This window comes from Camelus ferus, chromosome 8 (genome assembly GCF_009834535.1).
Source record: "Camelus ferus isolate YT-003-E chromosome 8, BCGSAC_Cfer_1.0, whole genome shotgun sequence".
Taxonomy (NCBI): domain Eukaryota; kingdom Metazoa; phylum Chordata; class Mammalia; order Artiodactyla; family Camelidae; genus Camelus; species Camelus ferus.
This window is the reverse complement of record NC_045703.1, coordinates 21,588,501-21,603,628: the sequence shown is the minus strand read 5'-3', so window position 1 is coordinate 21,603,628 and position 15,128 is coordinate 21,588,501. Positions and strand designations below refer to the sequence as shown.

General features: G+C 43.8%; 1 protein-coding gene across 3 annotated transcripts in view; it reads right to left on the bottom strand.

The window, feature by feature from the left end:
* The window catches only part of MRAP2 (melanocortin 2 receptor accessory protein 2), a 43,117-nt gene that overhangs the window by 14,574 nt on the left and 13,415 nt on the right, over positions 1–15,128 (bottom strand). For 2 of the 3 annotated variants that reach the window (XM_014551308.2, XM_032484543.1), the window contains exon 2: positions 8,435–8,567. The exons of the other annotated variant lie outside the window; for it this stretch is intronic. In XM_014551308.2, coding sequence (XP_014406794.1) covers positions 8,435–8,561 — 127 coding nt within the window. In that variant the 5' untranslated portion in view covers positions 8,562–8,567. The remainder of the gene's footprint in view (positions 1–8,434; positions 8,568–15,128) is intronic. 3 annotated transcript variants of the gene reach the window in all.

Below are 15,128 nucleotides of genomic sequence, written 5' to 3'. Positions count from 1 at the left end.
AGCTACTTAGAGACCATTACAGTTAGAGGGTAGAGCAAATTGCCCAGGGGAATTCCAAATAAAATGTGTCCTAATAAAATAATTCCCTTAACTTGGCCGCTAATGAATGAAATGAAACCAGAGAGCTGAAAGCTGACAGCTGCACGGTTTTCACTGGTCTGATCTTTTTCTCCACATATTATCTTTTCCGCTCTATGGTAGGACTAAAGCAACCATCCCATCCCATTCCCCCTGCTCTCCACCCCTTAGGAATAAACTGTGACTCTTCCATCTCGTGGTTGTACAGAAAATGAGAGTTAATGCTTAATTTGAAAGAGAGGGCTCATGTCTACGGCCACACCACCCTGAACGCACCAGATCTCGCGTTTTGAAAGAGAGGGCTCAGGGTGCCAGAGCCAGCCTTGTCTTCATACCACTTCTGCTTCCTAAGGTGTCAGGGTCAGTTTTGTGAAATGAATTCCTGGCAGGGATCCAACAGCGTAGTTCCAACCATGGTACCTACCGTGCTCCCGAGGACACGCCTTACTCCCAGCCTTCGTAAGCTCTAGCTCTGCTTCCCACCTTGATGACATAGCTTCCGGCTGACTCACCCATGCATGTATCTGGTATGATCTGCTAGTTGGCACATGACAAGAGTACGTGAACTGTGGCCACCACTGATGGGTTAGAATGAGAGGATGCTCCTTCAGTCTTATCTCAACCCAGCAGCCAGAGTAGTCCTGCTAAAATGTAAATGTGTCCACTCATTGACCCATAGACTTGTCCACTCATAGACCCATAGAGTTTTGCTTCTGCTTCTCTAAGAACAGCCTGATTCACCCAGCCAAGCCCTTCACAAATGCCCCATTTCTCACCTTCCCTTCACAGCACAATTCTTGAGAGATCCCTCTGTACTTGCTGTCTCTAATCCCTCTCTTCTCATTTTTTCTTGCACAAATTCTAGCAACTTTTACTCCTAATGCTCCACTTTTAAGATCGTTGACAATAACGTCTACATTGTAAAATTCCTACAGTCAAGTCTCAGTCCTCAATTTATTTGATCTTAACAGCAGCATGAGACGCAGACCATTGTCTCATTCTTGAAATTCTCTCTTCACTAGGCTTCCAGGAAACCACGATGACACAGTTTTCTGCCTACATTTCTATAAATTCCATTCAGGCTCCTTTGCTGATTTCTTCTGAGCACCCCCCAGTTCCTAAAGGCTAGTGTGCCCCAGGACTCAGTGCTGGGACCACTTTGATTTTCTAACAATACACATTCATCCAGCTTCTGGGGTTTGAATACAATTTATATGCTGATGACTCTCAAATTTATACCTTCACTGTACACCTCTCTCCCCATATCCTCCTGAAAGTCTGTCAGTCTCAATTTAATCGGTCCAAGACTAGCTTCTGATGGTTCTGCTTCTCTCAAAGTCTTCCCCACCTCAGTTAATGGCAATTCATCTCACCAACTATTCAAATCTCAAGGCTTCACCTCATCCTTGGCTCTTCTCTTTCTCTTGCTCCCCATTGCCAATCCATTGACAAATCCTATCTTCAAAAATACCCAGAATATATGCACTCCTTAACCACTCCACTGCCCCCACCATGGTCCAAACCACCTCAGCAGCTGCCTGGAGTACTGCAGTAGCCCCCTGCCTGGTCTCTGCTCCCAATCTCATCTCCTTCCTTCCCCAGTTACAGAGTAAACTCATTGAAAACTAAGCTACATGCTACCCTTCCACTCCAAACCCTCAAATGACTTCCCAGAGAAAAGTCTGGTCCTTATCATGGCCTCCAAGGCCTCAATGCCCTCTTCCCCATTCCCTGACGACACCTCCTCTGTTCTGCCTCTGATTCATGCCCCTGGCACCACGCTGGCCTTCTCACTGTTCCTTGCATGTTCTATTTCACATTTGCCATGGAGCATTTTTCTAGAATGTTCTTCCCTAGGCATCTTATAGCTCAATCTCTCACTTCCTTCAGGTCTTTTCTTAAATTTCTTCTCAGTAAGGCCTTCCATGACCACTCTGTCTATACGTTAACCTCCACATCTCCTTTCCCTACTTTATGTTTTTATCACCATCTGGTGTAGTTTGTTTATATAATAATGTATTTACTGTATGCCTCTTCCACTAGAATGCAAGATCCATAATAGAAGGTTCTTTTTTTTTTTTTGTCTTTTCTTTTCACTGTTGTATCTCCAGTGCTTAAAACAATGCTGCACAAGATAGGTGCTCAATATATATGCGCTGAAAGAATGAATGAATGAATGTCCATGCTGCTGGTACTAAACGTGTGTCAGATACATGTCCACTTCTGATGCCTTATAAGGTTTAACACCAGATTCAAAACTGAGGACAAAAGGAGAATTCACAGTGACCATCAGAAGTTGTTTCTCAGATGAAAGGCACCCTTTGAAGGTAGGCATCTTAATTTCGGCAGGCAGAAGACCTTAGTCTCACGAGAGATGCAGCTGTTGTTGCTAAGAATGATTCATTACAGGTAAAGAAAATGAAGATAATTGTCTTGTTCTTTCCTATCATCATAAGTGCTTCCCTTTGAAATGACTTGCTTCTATTTTTTTTAAACCCACACCTAACTGGCTTTGAATTTTGGCTCAGCAAAACAGGGAGACGCACTTGAAGGCCAGAACCATAGCATTTGGAAATGGAAGAGACTATATACCAAGGTGCACAGTGCAATAGTTGACTAAATCTTTTTATTTTCCTGCATGTCTGGGGGTTTGTTTGGTTGGTTGGTTTTTATCCTTCTCTATAGATCTCATATATCGTCAGATCCCTGAAGTTAAGTGCCTCTACTTTAATCAGATCTCTTACAGCAGAACAGTAAGGACTCACCCAGGAATTTTTTCTTTTTCCTAATGTGAATGTTAAAACTAACAAAAGCACTCCTTATTGTTGGTATAGTGGTAAAGTATACACGTGATGTATCACACTTCTGCCTACATTCTGCAGGACTTTTTTCCAGCTATCATCATTTCTAAATGTAAAATGCCCCAAGGGATTTTTAACTGTCTCAGGAAATGCACCAACCAAAATTACAGCAGCAGGCCTGTTTTCTTTGCCCCTTAAACTAAGAAAAAGAGACAGGGGCAAAATGACACAAAAATAAAATCTGTGTCACCGAGCTGTAAAAGCTCAGATTACAGGGACACATATGGCAATTTGCCCAGTCATTCTGGTTTCCACTAAAATTCTTACCAGTAAGAATCCTTACCTAAAGATTATTCCAGAAAAATAACAGATTAAAGAATTAAAGTATATTAAGGAGGATGATTTCACACCCTGACGGCAACAGCCATCCGTCAGATAATCGATGACAGCACATCCTAGTGGATTCCATGTGCTTTTATCTTTTTTTACTTCCATAAAGAACTACTGAGCAGACTGATCAATAAAGGAATGAGTGAAAGCATTTAATCGTTACTGTCACTTCAGGGGTAAAGGATGTGTGGTTTAGTTTATGATTTTTAAGGAATAAAAATAGAAAGCTCTTGATTCAGGAAATTAGTAACTCCAAAGCCCTTTACAGCCCCGTCGATGGAGACGAGAAGGCAGGAACCAGCCAGAGAATCGCTGCCCCTGTCACTCTCATTGCCCAGCCAGATGCTTTGCTACAGGCACCAGCAGTCAGGCATCCAGACCCTCAGGACCCACACGTGAAGCCTGGGCTCCTGCGGTCCTTCCTGCAATGAGGAAGCGGGAACAAAGGCTAAGCACTTAACCAGATGGAATTGGGAGTTGACCAAGACGGAGGCTTAGGAAGCCCCCGAGCTCCCCTCCTCCCACGGACACACCGAATAGACAGCTACCCATGGAGCCATTTCTTCTGAAAGAGATCCAAAAACTGACTGAGCGACTCCTCCACGTCTGACAAATGAGAAAATACCCATATTGAAATGAGGAGGAAGGGCTGAGACACACTGTTACCACAAGCTCCAGCCCCAGCACAGCAACACACACTGAGAGGTAACCCCCAGCTCCCGCGTTCTCCTTGAGGAAGGACTGGGACCACACCAGCTGGAGCCCACTGGAGGCAGTGCAGGTGGTGGTGTAGGAGGATCCTGAATTCACCTCCTCCCACAGACACAACAAAGCTACAGAATCGTTTCCTCTAAAAAAGCCAAAAACAAGACGAGCTGAGCTGCCACAACAAAAGATAAAAAGACGGTATTGAGACAGTTAGGAGAGGCAGAAACAGTCTCACCTAAAAAAATTTTTTTTAAAAATCCCTACCCTAGTTGCAGCGACCCACAATCTTAGAGCATCTGCTACAGAGGCAGGAGCCTGTTGGGACTCTTCCCAATGATGGAAACCCTGGCAGATGCCATTTGTGTGATCTCATTCTGCCTTACTAATGCCAGCACCAATGGGTGCCACTTTGGAACTCTCCCTCTAACTTGCTAGTGCCAGTGGGTGTGCCCCTGAGTTTCCAGTCTGCCCCTGTGCCACAGCTGCATGCCTCAGGTCCTGCCCAGCCCACTCCTGCATGGCAGCAGGCAAGCACATGCAGCCCATGCAGGGGACACCCCTCGAGTGCCTAGCGTGGGTAGCCAGCACTTCTGAGCCCCACAGAACATTTTCTGCACAAGGCCGCTCCTTCAAGACTAAGAGAAGTAGCTTTTTTGCCCTATATAATAGAAATAAACACAGAGAGTCAGGCAAAATGAGGAGACAGAGGAATACGTCTCAAACAAAAGAACAAGACAAAAACCTCAGAAAAAGACCTTAATGAAATGGAGATAAGCAATCTACCTGATAAAGAGATCAAAGCTTTGGTCATAAAGCTGCTCACTGAACCTGGGAGAACACTGGGTGGGTGCAGTAAGTGCTTCAACAAAGAAAGAGAAAATATAAGAAAGCACTAAACAGAAGTTAGAGAGTTGAAGAATACAATAACTGAACTGAAAAATTAACTCGAGGGGTTCAACAGCAGACTGGATGAAGCAGAAGAGCAGATCAGCAAGCAGAGAGAGAAAGCCATGGAGCTCACCAAGACAGAGGGACAAAAATTAGAAAGAATTTTACAAAGTAAAAGATATTTTAAGGGAACTTTGGGATAATGTCCAGAAGAATAACATTCCCATCACAGAGGTCCCAGAAGGAGGAGAAAAACACCAGAAAGCTTATTTGAAGACATAATAGCTGAAAACATTCCTAGTCTGAAGAAGGGAACACATTCAGGTTTAGTAAGTTCAGAGAGTTCTACATAAAATGAACCCAAAGAGAGCCACACCAAGACACATCATAATTAAAATGATAAAAGTCAAAGGTAAAGACAAAGAGAGAATCTTAAATGCAAAAAGAGAAAAAGACTTCTTAAATGAAAGGGAAACCCCATAAGGCTATCAGTAGATTCTTCAGCAGAAACTTAGCAGACCAGAAGGGAATGCTATGATATATTCAAAGTGCTGAAAGGAAAAAAATTCCAACCAAACATTCTCTATCTGGTAAGGTTATCAGTCAGAACTGAAGGAGAGATTAAGAGTTTCCCAGATAAACAAAAGCTAAAGGAATCCATCACCTCTAAGCCAGACTTACAAAAACGTCAAAGGGACTTTAAGTTGAAAAGAAATGGCACTAATTAATAACACAAAAATGCACCAGAGCAAAAATCTCACTGGAAAAGGTAAATCTATAGTAAAGGTAACGGACCAATCACTTATAAAGCAACTTTAATCAAAAAACAAAAGTAGTAAAGTTAACTAAAACTACAATAATTAGTTAAAAGATGCATAAAATAAAATGATATAAAAGGGATTATCAAAAATATAAAACATGAGGGGAGGGTAAAAAATGTAACCTTCTGGGATGTGTTTAAATTCAAGTTGTTATCAACTTAAAACAGACTATTATACACATAGGATGTTATATGTAAACCTCATGGTAACCATAAGCAATAACCAGGAGCTCAGGCCTGGCTGAATGGTAAGGTTCATCTCCAACACTGTTAAGCCGGCTGTTTTATCCAGCGTGTGGAAACCCACATAGAGAGTAAAGGAGAACGATGAGCTAGAGAAACACGTGCCAAACCGAAGAAGAAGATAAATCTCCAGAAACAGATGTTAGTGAAATAGAGATAAGTGAGAGTTCAAAATAATGGTCACAAACACAGGGGGAAACGTCTTTCTTGTTTTTTTTGTATTTTCTTTTCATTTTATTGTTGTCCCCCTTGTGATGAGAACTCTTAAGATATACTCTTAACAACTTTCATATGTAATATACAGTAGTGTTCATTATATTTATCATGTTGTACATTACATCCCCAGTACCTCCTGACATCACTCTTGGTAATGATTTTTTTGGATTTAACACCCAGTGCAAAGGCAGCAAAGGCAAAAATAAACAAGTGGGACTACATCAAACTAAAGGCTTCAGCACAGCAAAAGAAACCATCAACAAAATGAAGAGGAAACCTTTGAAAGGGGAGAAAACGTTTGCAAACCACCTATCTGATAAAGGGCTAATACCCAAAATATACAAGGAACTCACACAACTCAGTCGCAAAAAGAAAACCCAATTTAAAAATGAGCAAAAGACCTGAATAGACACTGTTCCAAAATAGACATTTAAATGGCCAACAGGCACATGAAAAGGTGCTCAGCATCACTTAAAGGAGATGACATCTCACCCCTGTTAGAATGTCCATTACCAAAAAGACAAGAGATAACAAATGCTGGTGAGGATGTGGAGAAAAGGGAATCTTTGTACACTGTTGGTGGTGATGTAACTGGTACAGCCACTGTGGAACAGTGGTATGGAAGTGCCTCAGGAAATTAAAAACAGAACTACCATGTGATCCAGCTTCCCCACTTTGGGATATATATCTAAAGAAAGCAAAAACATTATCTGGAAGAGGATGTCTTCTCCCATGTTCATTGTAGCAATATTCACAATAGCCAAGTTATGGAAACAATCTAACTGTCCATCAATGGATAAATGGATTAAGAAAATGTGATGATACATAGGTAGATAGATAGATAGATAGATAAGTAGATAGATAGATATTTGAATATTATACAGCCTTTAAGAAGAAGGAAATGCTGTCATTTATGACATGGATGAAACTGGATGGTATTATATTAAGTGAAATAAGCCAGACAGAGAAAGATAAATAGTGCACAGTATCACTTATATATGGAATCGAAACAAAAAAGAAGTCAAATTCATAGAAACAGAGAGTAGAAAAGTGGCTGCCAAGGGCTGGAGGTGAGGGAAATAGGGAGAAGTTGGTAAAAAAAAAAGTACAAACTTTCAGCTATAAGGTGAATAAAGTCTGTGGACCTAATGTATAACATGGAAAGTATAGTTGGTAACACTGGCTTGTACAATTGAAATTTGCAATATATGTTCTCACCAATAAGCAAATAAACAAACAAACAAATACATGTATCTGAGGTGATGGAAGTGTGAATTAACTCGATGCGAAGCATCCTTTCACAATATATACATATTGTGTCTGTTTCATACACTTTATTACAATTTTATTTGTCAAGTATACCTCAACAAAGCTGAAAAAAAGAAAGGCCATCTCACAAGGGAGCAGCAAGAAGGGGTGAGGGGTCATGAATGCCAAGGCAGCCCTGAGTGGCAGCGGCCAGGAAACACTAACAGCGTGAAACCAATTTCTTGGCCACATTTGCGTCTCCAGTTCTAATCTCTCTTCTATTTCCTCATGTGCCCCATGAATCCGAGCCAGTTAAGAACCTACCACTTTTATGGTGCTGCAGTTACTCATTCTGAGAGAACCAAACATCTCTCGAACGTCGATGGGGTCACCGGGACAGGACCGGGAAGTGGACAGCAGTTCCTGCTTGTTACATCAACTCTACTTAAGGGAACTGCCTCATGGCAGCCAGTCAGCGTGCAGCCATGACTAGAGTTGGCCAGTCACCTTTCATAGAATTATATTTCCTTTCTCTGTGCTGGATCATTAATCACTCCAATAACATGAAGCACAATTCATGCCTATAACACGGAGCTGGGAATAATCGCAGGCTATTCTGGTCTGCTCCTAATAACACACCCAAGCAGACTTGTCTGCACAGCCCTGGAAAACCAGCGGGGTGGAAAGGATGCCGTGGACTGTTACAAAAGAAGGTTCTTCAAATAAGAGTTCCAGATTCTATTTTGATAGTCCCAATGTCCCCACAGTTTTGGAGAGCTGGAATCATTAATACTGGTTTTAACCTCAGTTTGAAAGTAACTTCAACCCATGTTCCCCAATGAAGGGAATATTTCAAGTTCTTTGTCACTCATGTTATATCCTTGAGCAAAGACCCTACACTTGGAGGGAGTGTTTTCTGAGCGTCTGAGGGGTAGAGGACAGATTTCTATAAAAAGATAGCAAGTTTGGGAACAAAAACCACTGGGGATTTCATAGGTTAAGGCAAACACATACTTACAATGGAGAACTGCATAAGACTTACATTTGTGAGCCTTGAGTCCTTCAAAGGAAACTGGTCCAATCTCATAATACTCATATTCCCAGGTGTAATCAGAATTAGATGCAGATTGCTGGGACGTTCTGTTAGAGATCAGCCTCTGCGCAGACATCTCCACCTGCACACGTGGGGAAAGGCAAGAGTCGGGTCTGTGTGCTCACCCACAGCAGGTGCTCCCACCACTCTTGAGCACCATGTTCAAGAGATCAGCAGGAGAAGGAGGTCCAAGCCACCAGGTCAGGGGGAGGCCTTCCCTGGCTGCCCCCGCCTCAGCCCAAATGGCCATCATTTCCTTTCCCCTCTCCACTAGCCTGGCACGCCTCTGCAGCCAGACACGATGTCTTCTTTGGTGGTTGTCCCGCTGAACTTAACCCGGCGCCCAGCACACAAACAACCTTCAATAACTGATGAAAGAAGGAAGGAAGCAGGGAGCGTGTCAACATCTCTGAGCTCACACCGTCAGCCTCACCACCTGTCCCTGCATTAGTATGTAAAGAGCTACGGAGAATAAATAAAGTCAGGGTCAGAAGAGAAGTCGCTCAGGTGATGTCGATTAAGCACCTACCCAGCACCAATTAAGACCCAAGGCCTAAGTGTGGGGAAACGGGGTGGGGAAAAGATGAGCGGACCATAAACGTGACATAACTGGAGAAGATCCTCGGTGCAAATCCCAATGTTGGCGACTGCTAACTCCTGAAATTTGTCCTATCTTCAGGATGTCCCAATGCCTTGCGTGAGATGATTTTAGGTTAAAAAATGCCGACTTCTTTAAGAGAAGAGATTGCACTGTGCAGCACGGACGCTAGAGGTGGCAAGTCCACCAAGCCAGTATTCAGTCCTGAGCACCTGCTGCGTGTGAGGCACTGCACGTTGTGGGACAGGAATAGGCGCTAGAGACACAGACCAGGACCCCACAGACCTTCCCTAACAATGGGGAAAGAATACAAAGTGACAAATAACAGTAACATAAGGGAAAATCTGGATGAAGTACCAGCCAAAATGAAGATTCCCTGAGCAGTATAATCACTGGGTTCCACCCCCACCAAGAAGTTTCTGAAACTCCCCTGCCCCTACCCACCATGGATCAAGTACCACTCACCACTGCCTCTAGGCACAACCCCCAGAGAAACTGAGGCAAAATCCCCACCACCCTGCTGCCCAGGCAATGAGTCTTACCTTTCCCTCTTCCTTTCCTCCCCAGGCCTAGTCCTGAACTCCAGGGAACCAGACTCCAACCCCTTGGCATCATATTGCTCAAAAGATGATTGCTCTGAGCCAGAGAGGCATGTCAGTGTCAGAATTAGAGGGTGATTCTGAGCCCCCAGTCAGATGAGTCACTCCTCCGAATGTAGAAGAGAATGTATCCAATTCTCGTTTGGGAAAGGAAGCTTCACAAACTCCAAGAAGAGCTGACCTTTAAGTATTCAGTTCCCTTTCTAACACCAGCACAAAGGTAACATAAGACTATTACCACAGTCCCTTCTTTGGCATTTCTATGATTTGAACAAGAGTTTAACCTCCCTCGACAATGAAATAAATTACCTCGGGAAATGAAAATTAACAACTCAACCCAAGAAACACTGTCCTCATTTATATGCACTCTCTCGGGAAGAAACGCATCGCGTGAGGGAGAGGGGTAGCTCTTCAGCTGTGAGGTCCAGAGAGAAATGGCAGATTAGGATGAAACATAACTTTCATTTGAGAATATTAAGAACATCACTCAACATAGAAAAAAAGGCACTGGATTTGAAGCCAGAACACAAAGGTCTTCCTCTTTGCTCTGCCTCCAATTGTTGCCAGCAAGACACTTCATCTCTCTCCGACATATTTTCCTCATCTGCAAAACTGATCATCCCAACCTCCTGAAGTTGTCATCAGGAAGTGGTTCTGGCTAGTCACTGACAGACATCAAAACATCACCCACCTGGACCACTTCTCGAGCCTCCTGTTGTTTGGCTTTTGTTCTGTATTTTTTTCTTCTACTCTTACTGACCTGTTGCAATCCATTCTCTACACATCAGCCAACAATGTTTTAAAAAAACAAACTGCCCTTGTCTTTCCTTTCCTTAATACTTTAAAATAGCTTTCGATTGCTCTGAGGACAAAGTCCAAAATCCTTAAAATGTCCTGCGAAGTTATGCCTTAGGCTCTGCCATCTCCTCTTGTCTCACCTCATAGCCTATCAAGCTGTACTTGGATTTCCTGCAGCTCCTCAGACATGTCTTGCTCCCTGCAACCTGCACACATACCGTTCCCCCCTGCAGGAGTACTCTTCCCATCACTTCAGCCTAACCTCTCCCTCCTTCCCTGCATCCTCTCATCGTCCGCACTGGGGTCGGCACATCCAGCCCACCATCTGTTTTTGTACAGCCTGCAAGTGCAGAATGTTTTTCCATTCTTTCATGGTTGGGGAAAAAAAAATCAAAAGAATGATAACAGTCCGTGACCTGAGAGAATTGTATGAAATTCAAATACCAGAGTCCATAAATAAGGTTTCCTTGGAGCACAGCTACCCTTGTTTGCTTTTGTGTTTTTTGTGCCTCTCTAGTGCTGCAAGGGCAGGGCTGAGCAGTCGGTACAGAGTGAGTGCCACCCCCAAAACCCAAAAATATTTACTTTCTGGTATTTTATAGGAAACATTTGCCAACCCCCTCCTCTAGAGCCATGGGAAAAAAATGATCTGAGCTTCGGTTTTTCCCATCAGGAGAATAAAGGTGATAACAGTTCTCACTTCATGGAGTTGCAGTAAAGATTAAACGTGATGTTGCATGAAACATGTGCAGCCAGCACGCAGGTTAAGATCAATCAAGAGCAGCCAACACTGTGAGAATAAGCTAAGAAATGCTGGTCTGGGATAGAAAAGCCTCGATCTGTTCTTCAGACAATACCAACTCTCCTGTGAGCTCATTCCTTTCAAATTCACCACGTGCTTAATTGATCTATGTGGTCTAGACAAATGAATAAAACTAGTATAATAAAGAATAAGTCAAAAGGCGTTCATTTCGATGGTGGAAAAGTTGTAACAAGAAATATGTATGTCATGGGATTCGTGATGTTTCATCAAGTCAAAAATAAGGTAATAATCTCTGTCTCTCTCTTTCTGAGGAAAATAAGATGAAGCCTGGCTTGATCATATCATTTTTATTGGAAATCAGCATTACAGATAATGTAATAAACAGAACAGAAGGAGGCCCTGGGCTTTATTTCACGTCCAAATAGAAAACAGAAAAATAGCAAAAAGTACATAAGACAATGAAGAAAATAAAGATGGGAGAGTGTTTCCCATGATCTAAGCATCACGCCCCTTGGCTGTGCTCTTCTCCACATCTGAGCTCAGTGGCCCCTCATCTGTGGCTGCCCAGGCTTATGAGACCAGTGTGTTTTCCTGCTATTCTGTGGGCTCAGAAAGAAGCACCAACACCACCTTCACAGGGCCAGCCGGGAGCTAGCAAGTAAAATATCTGTAACAGTGTCAGGTATCAGGAAGCATCCACCATTTAGCTACCACAGGGAAAGAGTTTTTCCATTCCTTCTTTTTTTTTTTTCTCCCTTACATCCTTCCTGTTCATCTAAATGAACTATTAAAGGATGGCTAGAGACCAAAGGGTAATGAGAGTCACACGTGCAAAGGTCCTGAGGTGGGAAGGCTGTCCTTTACGAGGAGCAATGCCTGGCAAATGCCTGGAGACAAGAGGTTCCCCGGGGAAGCAGAATGGGATATGCCAGCCCCCATACCCTGCCCCCTCGCGAGCAGCCGCCACAGTGGTAACCTTCAGATAAAAGGAGCAGCTTGTGTTTTCACTGGCTGGTTCCTCTCGGTTCCTGAATCCCAAAGATGGGTTTAGAGGACAGAACCTCCAGCTTCCCTTTTCACATCACACCCTCAAGGAAGTCCATCAGGCAGTATTTTTTTCATCCAAGTCTCAAATAAACCACCTTGGGCCATCACATGCACAAAGACAACACGCAGAACGCAGCATTTTGTGTAACGTCCATTATCAAAGCCCAGGGTAGCCTTTCTGAGCTTTGCCAACACTTAAGCTGGCACTGTTTCACCATCTGGAAACTTCCAGTAGGTCTGGGTAGCAGCCCCCGAGTCTGATACTCTCACTGCAGTGAGGACTGGCTGGGCCTTGGCACACGGGGAGGGAGAGGCGGTCGCGCACCCGGGCTGACTCACAGGGGTGCAGGAATCACACAGCTGCTCTCAGAACACAGCAAACAGGAAAACAGGAAAAGCAGGGCTCAACCAGCAGCTGCCTTCTGCGCCCCCGGCCCCTCTCCGGCACCTGCTCCTGAGATTCTCTGCCGGTTTTCTTCATAATATTAGCATCATTAAAAACAACTTCTTGCAGGGGAAACATATCCTAAACAAGCTTTCTGGAGCTGCCCAGAGAGACTCACTGCTCTTCTGAGCAACCGAAAGCCCTCTTGCCAACGTCAATAATGAAAGATACGACTGTGTCTCAGAGCCCCACATGAAAAGGAAGCTGACCTTTCCCAGCTGTGCACAGGGTCATTTAGGCCAATTTACGGGGATGGGAGAAGGAGGGACGATCTCAAAGCAAGCACAGGCTGCAGATGAGCAAGGCCCCAGACACCGGGCATGGCGGCCTAGACATCCCCCTTCTCCCGCCCCCACCCCAACACTTTGATCCCTCCTTCCGATTATCCAGTCTTTCCTCCTCCAACCCAGGTTCCCACACCACTCCTGGGCATTCTCTTGCCTTTTTTTTTTTTTTCTTAGTATATACATTTTTTATTGACGTAAGTCAGTTTACAATGTTGTGTCAATTTCTGGTGTACAGCACAGTGCTTCAGTCATACATGAACACACATATATTCCTTTTCAAATTCTTTTTCACCATAAGTTACCACAAGATATCGAATATAGTTCCCTGTGTTATACAGTATGAACTTGTTGTTTATCTAGTCTGTATCAGTTAGTATCTGCAAATCTCTAACTCCCAATTTATCCCTTCCCACCCACCTTCCCCCTGGTAACCACAAGTTTGTTCTCTATGTCTGAGAGTCTGTTTCTGTTTGGCAAATAAGTTCGTTTGTCTTTTCTTTTTTTTTTTTTTTTTTAGATTCCACATACAAGTGACATCATATGTATTTTTCTTTCTCTTTCTGGCTTACTTCACTTAGAATGACATTCTCCAGGTCCACCCACGTTTGTGCAAATGGCATTATTTTATTATTTTCATGGCTAAGTAGTATTCCATTATGTAAATACACCAAAGCTTCTTTATCCAGTCATATTTTGATGGACATTTAAGTTGTTTCCATGTCTTGGCTATTATAAATAGTGCTGCTGTGAACATTGGGGCACAGGTATCCTTTTGAATTAAGGCTCCCTCTGGATATATGCCCAGGGGTGGGACTGCTGGATCATATGGTAACTCTATTTTTAGTCTTTTGAGGAACCTCCATACTGTTTTCCACAGTGGCTGCACCAAACTACATTCCTACCAACAGTGTAGGCGGGTTCCCTTTTCTCCACACTCTCTTCAGCATTTATCATTTGTGGACTTCTCCTGCCTTCTTAAAGACAGGTCAAGCAATTCTCTCCACCTCCTGAATATGGAAGATGTACATGGACATGGAACCTCTCATGGAGTGAATAAACTCTTCATCAATATCCTTGGTGGGTCATGATGGGGACACGTGCCAGGGGAGCTGTTTCCTTGGAACTGGACCTTTATTTCCATGTTAAGGGGTAAACATCAGTAGATGAGTTTTCCAGGTGACCACCAACTTAGGCATGGGACTAGCATATTAAAGAGAGATTCAAAAGATGCCTATAAATCCTAAAAAACAAGGGCACACATGTGCACATGCGCGCACACACACACACCTGACAGCACAGCCAGGAAGACACTCCACGCAGCTGCCTGCCAATGGCACAGATCCAAAGACCCACTAGAAAGACCTAATGACCTGTTTATATTTGAGACCAAAATTCCCAGTCAGAGTCATAGCCATTCTAGCTTCTTCCTCTTCAATTCCCAAATCCCCAACATGGGCACGCCGCCCAGGATGCCAACCCCTGCTCTGACCTTGGCCACGAAGGTCTCATCAGTTACTTGTTCTTATCTCTTTCTTCCTTCTATCCCTAGGAACAACTATCTCCATCACAAGAGAGAAGTCACCCTCTTGACCCATCACTGTTACTCTCTCCCAGCAAAGGCATCTGAGAAACCATAGGTAAAGTCTACCCAGGCTGCATTCTGCTCACTGAGGAGCCAAAGATCAGAACGTCAGAATCACAGCTTTAGAAGCTTAATTCCTTCCTTGCACGGAAGTGTGACCAGGCACCCAAGTCAGAACTGACGGCGTACCCAACTTACCTGCATCTAAATGGGGAGAACCACGCAGAGATCAAATGAGAGTCTGCAAGGTTCTGAGTCAGGCCCACCAGAAGAGCAGAGCCAGCTGCATATTCCTAAAGCATCTCTAAAAGGCACCACATCCCCACAAGGAATCGTGCTGGACCCTCTGACATCAGAGCCTCCCCGGGCCCCTCCCAGGTCGGCGCTTATCAAACGCTGACACGGTCTTCTTCCCGTTTACTCCTCTTTATTGTAGGTACCATGTGAACCACCACCTTCTCCTTGCACTTGGCACTTTAATTCTCAAGTTTGCAGATGACTTTTCTATGAATTCATCTTAAGTC